An 18,883-nucleotide genomic window follows, 5' to 3' on the forward strand; every position below is an offset into this window, starting at 1 on the left:
TTTGATTACATAAATAAAACATTCTGAATGGTTATAGTGATCGATATATAACTAAGTATGTACATGTGATTTCAACTTTCTTTATGGTATACACTGTTTTGTCATAAAAAGATTTGGCACACTGATTTGACTTAATGAAATTTTTCCTTGAGAACAAAATTGCAATTAATTTATGTTAATTAATTCAAACATTAGCAAATGTGAAACAAACTGGGTAGCCCTTCATCCCCGCACTTTGCAGACCTAATATAAGGCCTCTTGGTTATTGAGAAGATGTTGCTTATGAATTTTAGCATATTTGACTTCCACGACCTTGAAAGTAGGTCAAGGTCAGTCAGCTGAATAAACTTGGCAGCCCTTCATCCTAGCATACTACTGGCTGAAATATCATGACCCTATGCCTTTTGTTTATTAAGAAGATGTCGTTTAAAAACTTTTTGAAAATAAATCCCCCTTTGACCAGGAAGTAGGTCAATGTCATTCATTTAAACCAACTATTATCCGAGTAGCATGACCCTGGACCTCTCTGTTATTAAGAAAAAGCTGTTTGAAGTTTTCGAACACATCTGACAACACTGACAATACCTTAACATCATTCCTTTGAACAAAGATTGTATTTCTTCATCCAAACATGATACTGTCCAAAATCATGAACCAACGAGCTCTTGGTTACTGAGAAGACATGGTTTTGAAGATTTTAACACATTTGGCTTTTGTGACCTTGAAAGATCAAGGTCATTCATTTAAAAAAAACTTGGTAACTCTTCATCCCAGTACGCTACTGATCAAATAGCATAATCCAACGCGTCTTTGTTATTGAGAAGTCGAAAATTATTAATTGTTTACGAACAGACGATGCACGACGCACATCGGCTTCGTCTCAGGTGAGTACAAGTAGATTGGTGATGATTGACTTTGAATAAATCATAAAGATATCTCGGATTCAACCTGTATTAGCTTGACAAAAACTGTTATAATACCTGTAATGTTATTTCGCAGTTAACACCTTTTTTTATCTGTAGTAGTATCCATTTTTTTTACTGCGTTTACACTTCCAATCAAGTTTTCTTTCCAGGGTGCCGTCATATTTTTTTTTCTGAAATGATGAATTCTGTTGCTCAACGTCGAGAATTAAATATGCGTTTTGAATACAACTTTCAACTTAGACAACGTCAAATCACAAAGACGACAGTACCAAAGGAAAAATAGGATAGTAAATACAGGAAGAGTTATTATGACATTTGGTGATTTTCAAACTCGAGAAAATCCCCTGAAGGTGTTTCCTGTACAACCACAAATATCTATCTGTCCTGATGCCGTCAAATCTAGGAGAGAAAGTTAGTCACTACCTATCTTATTTATAGTCGTACAGATTTGACATTGGTCGTGTTGATCCGACATATAGGGAACGTGATATAAAATGTTGAAAAGACGTTCTGTATAGCAGTTAAATGTAGAAATATTTAACATGTGGTTTGTTAGCAGCTAGAGTATTTACTTATTCTAAGATTCCCAAATGGATAATACTTGCTTTGATTTAAAGTGATTTGTGATAAAGTGATAAAGAGATTTGTTTTTTAATTCATGTTCTGTATCCACAATTCCCCAGCTGATTTTATGCGTTTATCACTATGATATGATTATATTGTTTTCGTTCTAACTTACAAAATGCATCGATTATGGAATTGTGTTTATTTTTTAGTAGATGGAGTTTTTATTAAGTTTTATCGAGAGTTTGTTCCCTTTTAAGTTCAGGTTGTGTATCCTCAATTCCCCTGATGATTGTATGTGCTCGATACAACAATGATCTAATATAGTTTTCTTTCCAACTTGGATAATGTGTCAGTTGTGATATTTGGTTTGATTTTGTTAGTAGCTGGGGTATGCATTACGTTTCGTAGAGATGTACAAATGATAAAAGTTAATGTTTTGTCTCCTCCATTCCCCTGTTGATTGTATGTGCTGGATACCACTATGATATGATGTTATTTCCTACCTAACTTACAAAATACATCGTTTTGAGATTTGCATTACTGGAAAATGGGTGCTTAGATAATGGAATTACGGTAGTTATGTTCATAATTTTTCGGTTCAGACAATTTTACTGTATACATCTAAATTATAAAATAACTTTGACAACAAAGGAAGCCTTAGCAATACCTGTCATTATCATGTTGCCTATACGATTATGGTTTTGACAATGTAACAATCAATATTTGTAACAATCAATATTACCACAAGCATATTATACATGTTGTAATAGTTCTAGTCATAATAGAATCTAGAAACCAGCATACGAGCGTGTTTATATTGACGTCTACATGTTTAAGAATTTATTAGTCACCAGGTACCATTACGGGGTGATATGATTAATACAAACCATAGGTAGAGTCTTCGTTACACTAGTCACAATATCAAGCCAGAAGGTATATTTTTTTCTAGTGAAAAGCCAACCAGGTGAAATTTTTAAAACATGAAGAAATATTTTCAGTTTATGTACTATAAAAGGCATAATACAAGGTATAATTAGCTTAATTATTTCCAATCCATAAGAAATGTTTAATTTTCAAGTTTTGGATAAATAAACAAAATGTTAGAAATAACAAATAATTTTTTTTGGAAGTCTTCATGTTGACAAATACATGTAAACAAAACACTGGCATAATGATATTGAATATAGCAATTTAGCATTGATAATCAAAACAAATCATCTAGAGTAGAAATTGAATGGTCACATTCTAATAGAACCGAGAAAAGACACGGCTTGTGTATCATTTACGAAATTTGTAAACATAAGTTATTTGAACCTGGATAAGTAGGAATATTGCGTCAGACATACTTAATGACTTCCACTGATAAGGTTTGATAACATGTTTATGGCGACGTGGCAATATAACAAACATTTATAGGAAATAAAGTAAATAAAGCAAAGCTTAATAGAAGCTCAACGTGGCATCAGTAGCAAGCTATTGTAACCATCCAATGAAATCTTACGTCGTGTGGTATGTGATGACGTGTCGACAGCAGTTCACAGTTTCACGTGACCATCAGCCTGGGGACGTGTTCTAGTACATTATTCACGTGATTATGTCGGAAAATATCGGTCTGGGGATATAGTTAAAAGGTACAACATATATGGTTTAAATTGATTTTCAGATAAATTTTAGATTTGTACAGGGAAACATGTATGTTATTATATACATTGTATATAGATTAGTTGCGTTATGAATTATTTCATACTGAACTAGAGTTTCATATTGACAACTAGTAACCTTATCTATATCGGTCATTATATCAAAACCACACATACATGGATTATCAGTGATCCTCTCAAATGTATATATATCCGATTCCTGCTGGTGTCCAAAAGGTTAGGAATGACAGCAATACAGATTCGATACTAAAACAATTTTGGTAGGACTTGTAATTCACAAATGATGCATATGGCTCCTTTCTTTAATATGCGTATATATTAAATGACATAGACTGTCATGATCTCCTTGGGAAGTATTCTATTTTTTTTATGAGAAATGAAGTCGAAGAAATCATTCTTGGTGATATGCCGAGTGGCTCCGTTGGTACCACAAGTTCTCATTTTTCTCAGAATAGTCTAAATGTAATTCAACCCCGACTTGACCGAGATTTTCATGGCGGGAAATGTCGATGAAAGAGAAGGCGCTTTGACTTTCAGAACACCTGGTCTCCCGATAGTGTTTCAAGGGTATCCAGGTAAAACTAACATTGTGTCTTGCCCTCGTTTTATCGATTTTGAGTTCAACGTTCCATCGTCTGTTCGTGCTGACGATATAGATGTCATTGCAGACATAACAGTCCTAGCGATATTGGTATCGATATACTGAACTTAGACGTATGCATGTGTCGATGACGTTCGTGGGCTAGGCTGTGTAAATTGGTAGAATTTGCTGACAATTACACATAGTGTTTACTTGATAACGTTCTCGCCAAACACAGAAAGTTGGGGTAAGAAATTATATATTGTGTTACTATATAGTTATGCAATATTGCATAACTATATATGTCTCTGCCCTAAGCACCTGTGGCGTCAATGTAGTGTAAACAGGACTGCCAATTTAGACATTAACAATAAACATATCCTAGAATGTGAGTAAGTTTTCGTGACTGCACCTATTGAGCAGGTCCATGTATATACGTGTAGATATAACCAATTTACAAATATGTTCAAGAGTCAAACGGCAAAGTCGAAACTTTAAAAAATATTATATGATTTGATATTCAGGAAAGATTTAAAATTAAAACAAGAGGCCCAGAGGGCCTGTATCGCTCACCTGGTTTCATGAGATATGAAACAAGAATGATGCTTGAGTATATTTGTTGCTGGTATTGCTACATTGTATGTCAATATATATCATAAGCATATGGGTACATGTACATTGGTTTTATTTTAATACTAACAAGAGATCCCAGAGGGATCTTGGCGCCCACCATTGAATGATCTTTATAGGTTCCATGTCAGATTGATCTTTTCTCTACTTTTCCCTTCCTCTAAGTCTTACTAATCTGTGTAAATTCAGAAACAGCCCTCTAGTACTTTTCAAACAAGGGGAACCTATATATAAAATTTAAGATTTAGCGATAATGGCTGTCTGTCGGCCATGTTGTTTTTGGATTGGTCCCAAAATGCAACACCAGGGGCCGAAATTTGAGAAAGATCCCTTCAGTACCTTCTGACAAATAGCGATAACAAACTTCAATTGTCAACATCCAAGATGGCTGCCTGTCGGCCATGTTGTTTTCCGATTGGTGTCAAAATGCAATATGCATAACTAGGCACCAAGGGCAACCTACATATGAAATTGGAGAAAGATCCCTTCAGTACTTTCTGAGAAATAGCGATAACAAACTTCAGTTGTCAAAATCCAAGATGGCTGCCTGTCGGCCATGTTGTTTTTCGATTGGTCTCAAAATGCAATATGCATAACTAGGCACCGAGGGGAGCCTACATATGAAATTTCAGAAAGATCCCTTCATTAGTTTTTGAGAAATAGCGATAACAAACTTCAATTGTCAAAATCCAAGATGGCTGCCTGTCGGCCATGTTGTTTTCCGATTGGTCTCAAAATGCAATATGCATAACTAGGCACCAAGGGGAACCTACATATGAAATTGGAGAAAGATCCCGTCAGTACTTTCTGAGAAATAGCGATAACTTCAATTGTCAAAATCCAAGATGGCTGCCTGTCGGCCATGTTGTTTTCCGATTGGTTTCAAAATGCAATATGCATAACTAGGCACCAAGAGGAACCTACATATGAAATTTGAGAAAGATCCCTTCAGTACTTTCTGAGAAATAGCGATAACAAACTTCAATTGTCAAAATCCAAGATGGCTGCCTGTCGGCCATGTTGTTTTCCGATTGGTTTCAAAATGCAATATGCATAACTAGGCACTAGGAGGAACCTATGTATGAAATTGGAGAAAGATCCCTTCAGTGCTTTCTGAGAAATAGCGATAACAAACTTCAATTGTCAAAACCCAAGATCCAGGACGGAGGGACGGACGGACGGACGGAGGGACGGACGGACGACGGACCACGGACGCAGGGCGATTTGAATAGCCCACCATCTGATGATGGTGGGCTAAAAATGCCACAAAGTGCATTAATCCATGAAATGAAATTGACTATTGGCGCGACCCATAGGGATGCTACCACACAAATGTGAGTGATATCCATTGCTTAGTTTCAGAGGAAAACTTGTTTAGAACAATTGACCCCGTTTGACTCCTGCCCTCTGTCCCCTGGGGGTCAGCTGCTTCCTTTTTACAATTTTGAATCCCTACTCCAATCCAATAGGATGCTACCAGTCAAACCATTGCTAAGTTTCAGAGAATAAGTTGTTTAAATCAATTTAGCCAAATTGACCCCTTTTGGCCCCACCCCTCAGCCCCCTGGCGCCCCGGGTCAGCCCCACCATTTGTACAATTTTGAAACCCCACCCCATAACCATGCTACCAGGCAAATATGAGCGATATCCATTACTTAGTTTCAGAGCAGAAGTCGTTTATATATCAATTCTGCAAAACTGACCCCTTTTGTTGGCCCCGCCCCTCAGCCCCCGAGGGTGGGGGTCGGGGGTTGGCCGGCACCGTCATTTGTACAATTTCAAATTCCTACCCCAAGGTGATGCTGCCAGTAAAATATGAGATATCCATTGCTTGGTTCCAGAGGAGAAGTCAATTATATGAATATAGCCCGATTAACCACATTTGGCCCTGCCCCTCAGGCCCCTGGGGGGTCAGCCCCATCATTTGTACAATTTTGAATCCCCACCCCATAGTGATGCTACCAGGCAAATATGAGCGACAGCCATTGCTCGATTTCAGAGAAGAAGTCGTTTATATCAATATAGCCGGATTGACCACATTCGGCCCCGCCCATCATGCCCCTGGGGGGTCAGCCCCATCATTTGTACAATTTTGAATCCCCACCCCATAGTGATGCTACCAGACAAATATGAGCGATATCCACTGCTCGGTTTCAGAGAAGAAGTCGTTAATATCAATATAGCTATATTGACCCATTTTGCCCCCACCCCTCAGGCCCCTAGGGGGTCAGCCCCACTATTTGTACAATTTTGAATCCCCACCCCATAGTAATGTTACCAGGCAAATAGGAGCAATATCCTTTGCTTGGTTTCAGAGAAGAAGTCGTTTATATTAACAGAGCCAAATTGACCCCTTTTGGCCCCGCCCCTCAGACCCCTGGGGGGTCAGCCCCACCATTTGTACAATTTTGAGTCCCCACCCCATAGGGATGCTTCTGACCAAATTTGGTCAAATTCTGATCAGTAGTTATGAAGAAGTCAATTGTTGACGGACGGACGGATGGACGGACGACAGACGGACGCCACGGTATGGCATAAGCTCACCTTGGTCCTTCGGACCAGGTGAGCTAACAATGTTCTGTATACAAGTTATATTAAACGTGACATTACCATTTTTCAAATACATGTATTCACAAAACAACTGGATTGGAAGTAGGATTTTTTATTTCTTTGATGGACAATGAATTGACAAAGGATGAGAAAAAAAGTATATCACAGCAAGATACATTAAACAAATCTCATCCTTACCAGTTAGGTACTTCATACACAAATATATAGCCATACACCTGTACACTCCAGCCATATGGTATTTCTGTCTATAAATACACTCCAGAAAGCTGGTCTGCTTCATCCTTATATATTATAATTATCTAGACCTATATTCCTGAAATATTTGAACAAAGTTGGAAAAACTCCTACAGAAAATGAAGGCTACTTTCCATCTTTACAAATAAATATGTAACATTAATTGTTCATTCGTACACCACACCAATGGTACATCAACTTTAATAACAGACCTCAAGATAAACCTTAACTTCAGCTTCTTAAGTGTATGACACAACCTCTAAAAAATCCTTTGTTGGTTGCTAGGTATTTCTACCCAACATGTAACAACTTGCCCCAAAAATCTTCCTACTCTCCTAGTTTTGATGAGATATTGGGGTTTACCTATTATTGAAAACTTGTTTACCAGAAGACTTTTACCTATTACAGCACATCTTTTCACATCAAGTTTGTTTTCATAACCTACATAATACCTGTACAAACACATTTAAATGCTTCCAATGATTAACTTACAAAGTAGACATATATTATAGATACAGTATATATAGCAGACATAGGTACATCTGTAGGTGTTATATAGATATACAGTGTATCTAGATATATATGCCTCTGGTACAATGCTGTATTAGTAATGTATCCAACCTAATCACACTGTGCACTTACAAAAACACAAAAGGTGTTTTTAATAATAAACTGTAAACAGATGAAGGTTTCTTGTGAAATCTGGGTGGAAAAGAATAATAAATTGGTCTCATTTTAGCGCAAACAATCTTTAGTCTTTACACCAGCAGATCAGTGAGGCAAGAAAATTCTTACATGTTTCAATTAGCACACCCATCCTCTTTTCCTGAAAAAGGTGGGGTGTGCTTATTAGGTCAAATATAATATGTCACCATGTTACACACATACTGGCATTCTCTATCAATATGATTATTGCACATCTTTATGTAATATTTACATATTTGTTTCAAACATGAAAGAATATTTTTTAAACGAAATCTTTAAACTGCCAATTAAAGTAGAAAAGAATACTTCAACAGATTTCTAATTAATCTCTGACTGGAACAAAATTCTATTGACAGTAATGATTAGCTAGTATAGAGAGAATCGATATCATTAGTATCATTATACAAATGAATCTTTCAATTAGAAACAAATTTTAATAGTACCTTTTTCAAAGATTTTATAACAAACAATTCAATAGTCAATATCTCTTCATACGACATTCTTAAACACTTCTAGCCTCTTTCTAGATACTTTTCACAACATTTAATGAAAATATTACTTTAGAATATGAAATAATGATTTCTCTCAAGTTTTCATTACTAAATTTTCTAAATCATCAATACAAGGTTTAAGCATTGATATCATTTTAAATATTTTTAAGGAAAACAAAACTTCTACTAAAATCAAGTGAATGAACATATCAGATATACTAGTATACCCTGTCACCATCATTGAAAGAAGTTGCCAACTTGGTATTAATATCAACTGATAGCTTCTGGCTAAATTTCTGAAATATTTTCCTTCCAACTCGATATAACTAACAATTAATAACAGATTGGAGAAAAATATAAAAATGCGAAAAACTTAAATATGATACATTAATCATGTAACAATACATTATTTTTAAATTCAGCAATAAAATTTTAGATAAGATATACTAGAAAGAATGTTTTTCAGTAAATGAAACAAAGGAAAAATTTTAGTAAAAAGAAATTCAAATGTTACCATATATAATACATAATTATATTCCAAAATATACATTATTACACGATTCGTTTACTATAAATCATAACCTCTTTTAATTGTTTTTTTATACTACTACATGTATATACATGAATTATGTTGTATCTCTCTTTCTCAAGCTTTCACACAAATTTCACACCATCTGAAATCTCAATCATCAGCAGATTAATCAACTTACATACAATACTACCATACAGCCAAACATTCATCACGGATCAATGCACCATTAAACCATTTACTAATATCCAACTTTGAGGAAATAAAATACATATTTGTAGTCACAGAGCTGGCTCACCACATATTCCTTACCCCATAGTCTACAAATGTGTATTTTACACACGTGTTGTTAGTACTACACATGAACTGTGGTGTTGGGAATGTGTGCTTAGCCTCCGTGTTTGTAGCACTCTCATTCAGTACCATAACAGCAGTAAATGACATCACTATATATCTATTTATAGTAACACTTTGCTGTAGCTTCACATATGTAACATTCTTGGTACGATCAAACTTAAACTTTAAACCTTATCTTGCCGGACATGAAAATGGAGGATTAAGTAATGTTAAATATTTCGTTAAACCTGGATTGAAAACATGCTGCCCACCCATGATCAACAGATTTACAATTATATAACTATTGTGTCCCATTGATGATGTTTTAACATGATAAAGCCAATTATGGTTTGTCAATTAAATCAACTTATATCAACAACCCAGTGTGTTACATGTTTACCCTAGGCTTTATTTATTTTAACCTTTTCCTTTCAGGCTACTATGAACTTGGCCATGCTTATCTTGTAGATTTTTCTATGTTAGCTGTTCAAAACCATATACTACCCAGCAGTATGATTTCAATTGTTACATTAAGATAGAGCAGCCGTTTAAAATTATAATTTCTATTAAAAGATTTGTGAAGTATGTTCTCAAAATATGATACATACGTATACCATGAATGTTGTCATAAGATATTAGAGATTGTTTTTATTTATTCATTTTTTTTCCTTAAATTTATGTCATGATCAAAAACATAATTTAGGTTCAACTGTTATGGTTAAAATTTGTAGATTTCGTATTTTTGAAGCATAATGATATTACAATATACACAATGATGAATTTCTACTATTAAAACTATTGAAACATTTTATAAACAAGTTTGGGTCAATATAGCACTTTACTAAAATGCAGAGAAAAAAAAGCCAGTCCAAAGAATTCTGAAATCTACCAGAGCCCCAATTTTAAAAACTCCAAAAATCAATACGTCAGCCAATTTACCATTGCATTCATTTTAACACTTTCTAATAAATTCATTACAATCAGCAACAAAAGATGGTAAAGAAATCCCACAAAATCTTTGCAAGGCATTAAACTTGCGTTAATAACAATGAAAAAAGCTATTACATCTTTTCCATTTTAGATTTCTTAAAGGCACGTGACTGAGTTTATAGTTTAATGACACATCTTATTAATAAGCTATTTTTATTAGAATTGTTTGTAGTTTTTGGACTTGTAAACATTTATCAGAAACTTTCAAACAATTACTTCAATGTTAGAATTTTGACTTCATAGTTGTTTCTCGAAAAAGGCCAAAATAACTTCAAGGTAGATCAAAGACATTCAGGGTTGGTATATAGGATGAGCAGAAACACTTTATTTTTAGGCCAAATGTGTTTCTTTAATTATCAATAAATGCTAATGGTTTTTGGTGATATGATTATCACTTCAAGCTTTTTCCATATATTAAATAACTATAATATACTTCATACAATATCTATAACTGAGAAAAACATCTAAAGCATTAAAAATTTGCATAAATGAACTCACCTCCTACGCATATAGCTTTTTTATAATATATTTTCTATGAATCTCAAAAAAGTGTCAGTATGTGAAAAATCCACTAAGTCACAACAAAAATGCTCAGGTTGTGTGTATATAATGGCCTGGAGTGTTTTTCTGTTTGACATCAACATGTTGATTCAATTTTTTTCCTCATTTTCTCCATTGAAGTAAAAATGTTCTTTACACCACAGCAGTGAAAACAGGTGCCTTTACAAGTATATTGTACATGACTTTGTTAAAAAAATATGGCACCTTGTTGAGACGAAAATATTGTGGAAATGAAATGTTAGTGTCCTTCACCAGATGATAAGAGAGAATATGTAGTTAGGAGTCCAGCCATTGTGAGATTACAACCCTTCACTCTAAGTTTCCCTTTTCAGTTGACAGAGGGACCAGGCGGTGGAGGACTTGGGTCCTGAAATTTCAAAGGAAATATATATAGCTTTTTAAAGGTGGCCGGGGTTTGATTCCCCGATCGAACGTGAAAAGGTTTCCCCGGTTTCCTCCCACAGTAAGACCCCTCGTGCCTTTCAATCCGGGCCAACGAGCATGATTAATGTAAGTTAATATAACTTGTTTCGCAATGGTGTAAAATAAATAAAGTTTACAGTTCTTTATATTACTATAAAGTACATGTATTTACTATCATGAAGGCCTCCACTGGTTGGTACAAGCCTTATATATATATATATATGAGATCAGTGTTTTGGTTGAATATATTCATACAGAACAGATGCAAAATGGGGTATTAAATTATAAGTCAGTTGTCAATAATAGCTAACAACGTAAAATATATATTATAATTTCAGGATTTTTTTCACTGGTTTGGGATGGGGCCTTTTCATTTTGGGAAGAATTTTTTTGGATTAGGAAAGATCTTTTCATGTGTGGCGGGGATTATGGCTTAAGTATGAAATAAATTCAATTGGGAAGTGGGCCCATTAACGGCCCAAAAAAGCTCTCAAAAAACCCTGAATATATATTTACAAAAGCAAGCATTATCTTGGGACACCTTACAACATGTTGGTACCATTCTCCTTTAAGTAAACTTATCTGAAAGGAGATTTATAAATAATCTTTTTACTGTATACTTATACTGTAGTCTTTTGTGTTGATAAATAAAACACAATTTTAATATAAATTTTCTCTTTGCATCATTTAAAATCTATTACCCAAAGGAATCAGCTTACTGGAAATGTACACTCATGAAACGAGGAAAAACTTACATTATTCCTGGCTGGTTTGGAATCGCCAGTGTTTCTCATGCTCCTTGGGCGAAACAGGAAGAGAGCTGTGGCCAACACTACCCAACCTATCATCATCAGCATCATGTTGTTTAAACCGCCATCTGGGGCTGTATTGGCACCAGGCACTATAACAGACAACACAGAAGTCCAGTGATCAGGAATTTTTGTGAATCAAAGCAACTTTCCAATATTATGGGAGAACCAGTGATATCAACGAGATTCACATTTATATTGAATAAAATTAATTTCACTTCAAACTGGTGTTAATAAATTTCAGTTCTTAGCATTTAATCATTTTTCAAAGTAGCCTTATTATGTTTTCTCTAATTTATACATTCAAACAGAACTCATTTTGAAGCCGACAAGCCATCCCAATAGCCCTTTTCAAGAAAAGAAACTGAAAAGGACCTGAATGTTGTTTTTTCAGGAAGTCTATTCAAGTTCTAGTGGGACTCCAATTTATCTGACCCATTTATTTATGAAATACCCCCACAAACCCTGATCAAGAAGCATCATAATAAACTAAATCTTAGCTGAGGAATTAAAGTGGTGTATGTATGAAAAAGGTATTTAGTTGGGAAAAGCAGAATAAAAGGAATCACACATATACTGCATGCCGACTGAATCCCTTGGATTGTGAATGATTAATAGAATCTTTCCCTACCTTGGGGGCTTGACACAGAAATCTCAACCTGAGGTGAAATTTATGAATGTCCATCCCGAGGCTTTCCGAGGGTTGGACATTCTTGAATTCCCCGAGGGTTGAGATTTCTTTGTCACACTCCCTAGATAGAGAATGATTATTTTTCTCCCACTACTTTAAATAATTGCATATTATGATCAAGGTCTTTTTGTAAACATCCTCATTTGAAGTACCCATCACAACCCAAAAAGTTACAAACCAATATCATTACACAAGTTGTGTAATGATATTGGTTTGTAACTTTTTGAGTTGTGATGGGTACTTCAAATGAGAATGTCAAGAAAACATATGTCCAAAATTAATTCACGATGTATACATTCAAACAGACATTTAGATTAGGCATCAGTGATACTGTTCTGATCTTAACATGAATACATCTTGTAATTTCACAAAACTTAGTGTCTCTTACACATACTAAATAACATTAAATAACAACGCGGGAACTAAAGCGACGTCATTCAAAAAGTAGTTCATCCGGTTCAGAAGGTTATTGCATGCAATCTGTCAGACTTTGAAGGTTGACAGAGAAATCTTTCCCGCCTAAAACTGGAGATGAATCAGTTAAGTGTGAGAAAACATGATCATGATTGTATACTTACAATCTGTCAGACACTCATTATCTGTACAATATGTCTGTGTGTTTCTCAGCTGAAAACAACAAAAAATACACAATGAATTTCATGTTTTCCATACGTACATATCATTTCCTAAATACCTAAATAAGAATACCTTATAAACAATGATGGGGTTCACCATTATAAAAGTTCATTCATCCAAAAGAGTTTTTAATATATGGGAAAACTGTTTTATATTTTATATATATATACATGCACACCATCATCTATGCTTAATTTCATTTTCCTATATTTATATTCAAGTATGATAAAATAAATTATCCTAACAATTTATTGTTTGAAGCTAGAAATGATATTTTATACTTACCAAGTTAATGAGTCTCTGCATGGCATGTTCATGATTCCAGACGCACTCACAAGGATCGAAACCGTCTGCCATTTTTACTAAAATACAAATAAATTTGATCATACAGTATGTTTCCATGTACAATATAAGTTCTTTTGGAGAATTATTTTCAATACCTATGGCTGATTTTTAGTTTTCAATTTTACTTGCATTTAATTGTGATGAATAGTAACCAATACACAATTTGCAGCACAAAACCAAGAAATTATTGCAATTAATGTTTGAATTTTTTCTGTATTTTGTTTTTTTTGGTGCCAAAAACACACTATTTTTATCTTTTTTATTGCATTTTTGGTTGAGAATATTATATCCATTTGCATATGCTGAGGCTTTTAAAATTTGCAGGGCCCAGTTGTTTTACAATATTCCTTCAATGAAAATGTCCAATATATGAAATTAAATTAAGAAAACTTTCCTTAACTATTAAGGTTTTTTCCTTTAAATCAAAAATGAAAATTTTAAGTAAATATTAAGGAATTTCATTAAGGTTTAATTTAGGACCATTAATTGATGCAACCAGAGCCTACTCTTTGAAAAGGGCAATAATACTTCGATACTAATTGATGATTAAATTAATCTATGTAGACAAATAACTAGATACGACAGATTTCAAAGTTAAAAGGTTAATAACATGAGTGGATTGCATACACTTAAAGCTTGCATATTATATAGATACAGAATAGAATGCATGGTAATGAACTGGGCTTCTTATGCACCCAAACAGTTTTTTTAATCCATAATCTGAGTGTCATTATGTGCATACATACATATGTGTTTACCATCAGAAACACAAAGTCATGAGGAAGCTGCTACCATGTAGATTGATGCATCAGATGAAAATCATGTTATATAAGCTTATAAGCTGACAACAATGAAGTCGACAACTATGAACAAAGGAGTGGAGCTAGTGCATTATTACGTCCATTATAACGGCCTAAGACTATATCAAAGTGGCTTAAGTAATTTACACGTATGTGTATTCTAAAAGCTAGAACTGTTGATATATTGATACTCCCAAATTGTATAAGGTTTCAGATCCAGAATGAGTATGAATTCTTGTTTTTAGTGTCGAGTGTACATGTGTGGGCTCAAAATTATAAAAAAGAGTTCATGATTTGGAGCTGGCCATGGGACACAGGACAACGTCTACCAGGTAGAAATAGGGAAACCCGTCACTGTAGCTAGCGCCGAGAATTGACAGTGATCAGCTGGTTATATTTATTGTAGCATGAAGCTCCATATAGAGAGCAACCTACTTCAGTAGCGCTGAGAATATTGACAGTTTTTGATAATAATGATAGCAAGTTTAGCGACTCTACTAATTTACATTTCTATATATATAAAGGATAGATTCGATCCACAATTCAGATACACAGCATTTAGCCTACTTTCGTAGTCACACGTACAGACATACAGGAGTGACCCATTTAAGCGTAAGTGGACATCTTGGAAATAAGATATCAATATTTCGAGATTTTAAGTGAAAATTTCAGGATAAAACGTGCATTTTTATTCAGATGGTGATATAATTCTAAATCAAGAAACAATCATAATGTGTTATATCAAAATAATGAGCATATGGCCATTACCTGTGTTGTTGTTTCGTCCAGACCTTCTGCCTCTAGAAGCACTTCCTGTTTGTCCTCAGATTATCAACAAAGACACGTCAGATTTAACAGGGTGCCCGGATGTACACATAAAGAGTTTTGCGCGGTAAATTCAAATTTCATTTGGTATTATGTATTTACCTATTTGAAGCATAATTATGCTCATTTTACACAGGCGGATTTAAAAAATTACCTGCTAAATTTTTTCCCCGAGGGAGTACGCACGGACCCCCGTAATTTGGCACGCCCTCCTAACTGAAAATCCTGTATATCCGCCCCATTTTAGGACGATATAAAACAAAATAAAAATAAACTATTGTATGCTGTACAGCTTTAACAGCTTGGATTTTTATCAGGGATCATTTTTTTTTTCAAACTCAATGGAAAACAGTTTTTTTTCTGTCCAGAATGAAAGGCAAACTTTTTTTTTGTCAAAACATATCAGCAACAATCTTTTTTTTCATATCCGTTTATATCAAAGTTTAATAACTCTAATATTTTTACTTGGATTTGAACTTTTCAAAGTTTATTTTTTTAATTTTCTTATGGCATTGGGAATATTTCATTCGTTTTGAAAATAAAGTGTTGATGTTTGTAATTTCATCATCCGTTGCTATCTATATCAGTTTATCAAATTTGATCATTCATCATTGCGGATCCAGTGGTCAGGATATACCCCCTCCCCCCCCCCCCCCCCCCCCCCTTTCTCGGAGGAGAGAAAGAATTGGAGAAAAAAATCGGCTCGCGCCTAAGGCGCGAGCATTATCACTAAATTATTGGGGTCTTCCCCGAACACCAACTCTGGTGAGGGTGGGGTGTTTACATAGGGGTTAAGGTGTGTTGATAGGGAGTTATAGTCTGTTACAGAAATATCCTCAGTGTAAGAACACAGGTAAATCAGAACACATGTAAATCAGAACACATGTAAATCAGAACACAGGTAAATCAACTTAGCTGGTCAGAAAAGCATTAGCTGTTAATGATTGCCAAACTGTTTCAAAAAATAGTGTATAAAACTGCATGAAGCACGCTTTGGAAAATCATCATATTTTGCTTCGATATTTGAATTATCAACATCTTGGCATATATATGTATTTACTGAATCTTGAATTGTAAATCAATTGTATCGTTGGATTTTAATTTTATTAAATTTAGCGTCTTATTGATTTAATTTGTGCTTGTTTTCAGATTTAATGTAAATATTTAGAAAAAAAAAGTACTTTAATGTGATTGTTTAATTTACATTCTTTTATATTATTTCAGCAAATTCAACCTTGTATCATTTTTCATTTACATTGTATGATGCAAATATTATATATATCTGATATCAACATTTAAATTAGCATTTAAATTGGCATAATTACGGAATCTTAAATTCATACTTTTTACTGGAAAGCAATATTAACCCTAACTATTATATAACACAATATAGATCAGTTAGGCCTACTGCAAAACTATTGTAATATTTTTGTAAAGTTGTATCTGTTCCAGGTTTGATCAGTACAAAAGTTTTCTTCAGCTCGCTATAATGCCTTTTTCCAGATTTGATAAGATTACCATATACATGTAATTACATTATAGATCAGCTCTTGTAGAGCAATATTCATGTGTGTATCTGTTTCAGGTTTAGTTAGTAGAAATATTTTTTGTTCATCATACACAGAATAGCGAACGCACAAGTCAACGTTAATTTCATCATTAACAGATATTGTCATTATTAATAGTAGCATCTATAATTAGAGCTTTGAATTTAGAAAACAATTTTATTTATTTTCTATTTATATATCTTAATATGATATTGTCATTATCAATAGTAAAATATATAATTAGGCATAGTGCTTTGAATTTTTTTTTTATATATATTTTATATAGATATATTGAGATAATATTGTCATTTCATTTTTAAGAGTAAAATAATCTAGATGAGAGTGCTTTGAATTTAGACAACTTTATCTGATTCATATACCTGAGCTGACCCTATTTTTTTTTACCTGAGTATGTCATATTGAAACAGACTATAACTAAACTTCAAAGAACTTCCTACAATAACATCTTCCTTTGTCTTTACCAGAGTTGGTGTTCGGGGAATGAGCCAAATTATTGGACCCCCTTTCGAAAATCCTGAATCCGCGCCTGTTCATCCTGTACAGCAGGCCATCTTTTAATTGATGATAAGGGCATGTATGTCAAATATCAGCAATATATCTTGATTGCCCACTTAGTAAAGGGACTTCGATAATATACTCTGAGTATACATTATGTATTTTAGAACTTTTTAAGTGTATATACAATTTTGTGATTATTAAGTGTGTGTGCAACCGGAACGAAGTCGCGAAGGACAATCATTAGTTGTGGCAGAGACCTATATACTAGTATATAGGTCTCTGGTTGTGGGAAAACGTCAAGATACATCAAAGAAGTCAAATTAGACTTATATCGATGTCTTCCAGTGATTCCAGTGATAAGTGTTTTTGGTGTGATCAATGAGTTTAATAAGATAAAGCAATACTAGCTGTTATATATGCAGATTGAAACAAAACAACAATTTAATACATCACAATCACTTTTATTATGCTATTCAGAGACCTATATATATGTTTATGTAATGGCTGGCACGTCCCTGATAACGAATAATGTATTTTGTTTAAAATTAATCAAAATTAATATTGAGTCCAACATCAGGGAGTTAAAAGAACATAATTACATATATATGCTCTATTTATCCATGAATTTGGACTGAAATATTATTTTCATTCACTGATTGATAGAAACGAGCTCCTCACATGTGTTCCGCTATAGTCACGTACATAGTCTACTGTTGTGCGATGTTTACAGCGTGCCGACTGGCTGTCCGGTTGTAAACTACGTAACAATTCTTTTTGGAGTAGGGGGACATTATACTCTTTTTATCTTTTATCTACATTTTGTTTATTGTTATTGACAGTAAAATACCTTTTCATTAATCTTATTGATTAATCTCTCCATTTAAGACAACCATGTCTTATTTTTGTAAGTTTCGTACAAGACGGAGGGGGAAAACCCACCTAAGTATTCACTGAATATAGTTAAATTAATGCTGGTTTGAACAGAGACCTATATACTAGTATATAGGTCTCTGTGCTATTGTAAGAAAAGATTTCACACAATAGTTTTGAATATCTGAAGACATTCACAAATTACACATACTGTACATGTATTAGATATTAAAAACAATTATGACCTAGTATTTGAGAGCGAAGCCTCCGAAAAAAATTGAATTTTGGATTCTTTCAATCTTTTTAATGCATCTAATCAAACTTTTTTTTTTGTAATCTTAAAGGAGCAAACCTTTTTTTAGCTCTAATTTACAAACAAACTTTTTTTCCGTCAAAACTGCCAACAAACTAATACTTGAATATTTTACAACTTTTTACTTTAGTGATGGGACGATGATCGGATATACAGTACTAGTAGAACTAGACATTATCATATCGTTTAACATCCAATGATCCAATAAATGATTGTATTTTCCATAATTATTCATCTGTAGGTTGAAAACTGCCTGTATTTTAGATTGATACATAACGTTATGAAGATGTCTTTTATCCATACTAGATAATTTTACAATTGTAT

General features: G+C 33.9%; 1 protein-coding gene across 1 annotated transcript; it reads right to left on the bottom strand.

Moving 5' to 3' along the window:
* Positions 1 to 8,829: 8,829 nt before the first annotated feature.
* On the bottom strand, positions 8,830 to 15,341 carry LOC117332611 (small integral membrane protein 14-like). Its single transcript, XM_033891588.1, has 5 exons — positions 15,254 to 15,341; positions 13,626 to 13,702; positions 13,283 to 13,331; positions 11,960 to 12,105; positions 8,830 to 11,148 (listed from the first exon to the last, which is right to left on the bottom strand). Exons 2-5 carry the CDS (start codon positions 13,695 to 13,697, stop codon positions 11,110 to 11,112), a joined length of 306 nt encoding a protein of 101 aa, XP_033747479.1. The 5' UTR covers positions 13,698 to 13,702; positions 15,254 to 15,341; the 3' UTR covers positions 8,830 to 11,109.
* Between the last annotated feature and the right edge of the window lie 3,542 nt (positions 15,342 to 18,883).

The sequence above is a fragment of the Pecten maximus genome, chromosome 8, assembly GCF_902652985.1.
Source record: "Pecten maximus chromosome 8, xPecMax1.1, whole genome shotgun sequence".
Lineage (NCBI taxonomy): Eukaryota > Metazoa > Mollusca > Bivalvia > Pectinida > Pectinidae > Pecten > Pecten maximus.

What these genes read in the sequence shown, in the direction of transcription:
- LOC117332611 (XM_033891588.1), bottom strand. Translation starts at nt 13,697, where the DNA reads ATGGCAGACGGTTTCGATCCTTGTGAGTGCGTCTGGAATCATGAACAT. An exon ending in TGCAGAGACTCATTAACTTG is followed by an intron (nt 13,332 to 13,625) that starts GTAAGTATAAAA and finishes TGTTGTTTTCAG; the next exon opens with CTGAGAAACACACAGACATA. An exon ending in TAATGAGTGTCTGACAGATT is followed by an intron (nt 12,106 to 13,282) that starts GTAAGTATACAA and finishes TGTCTGTTATAG; the next exon opens with TGCCTGGTGCCAATACAGCC.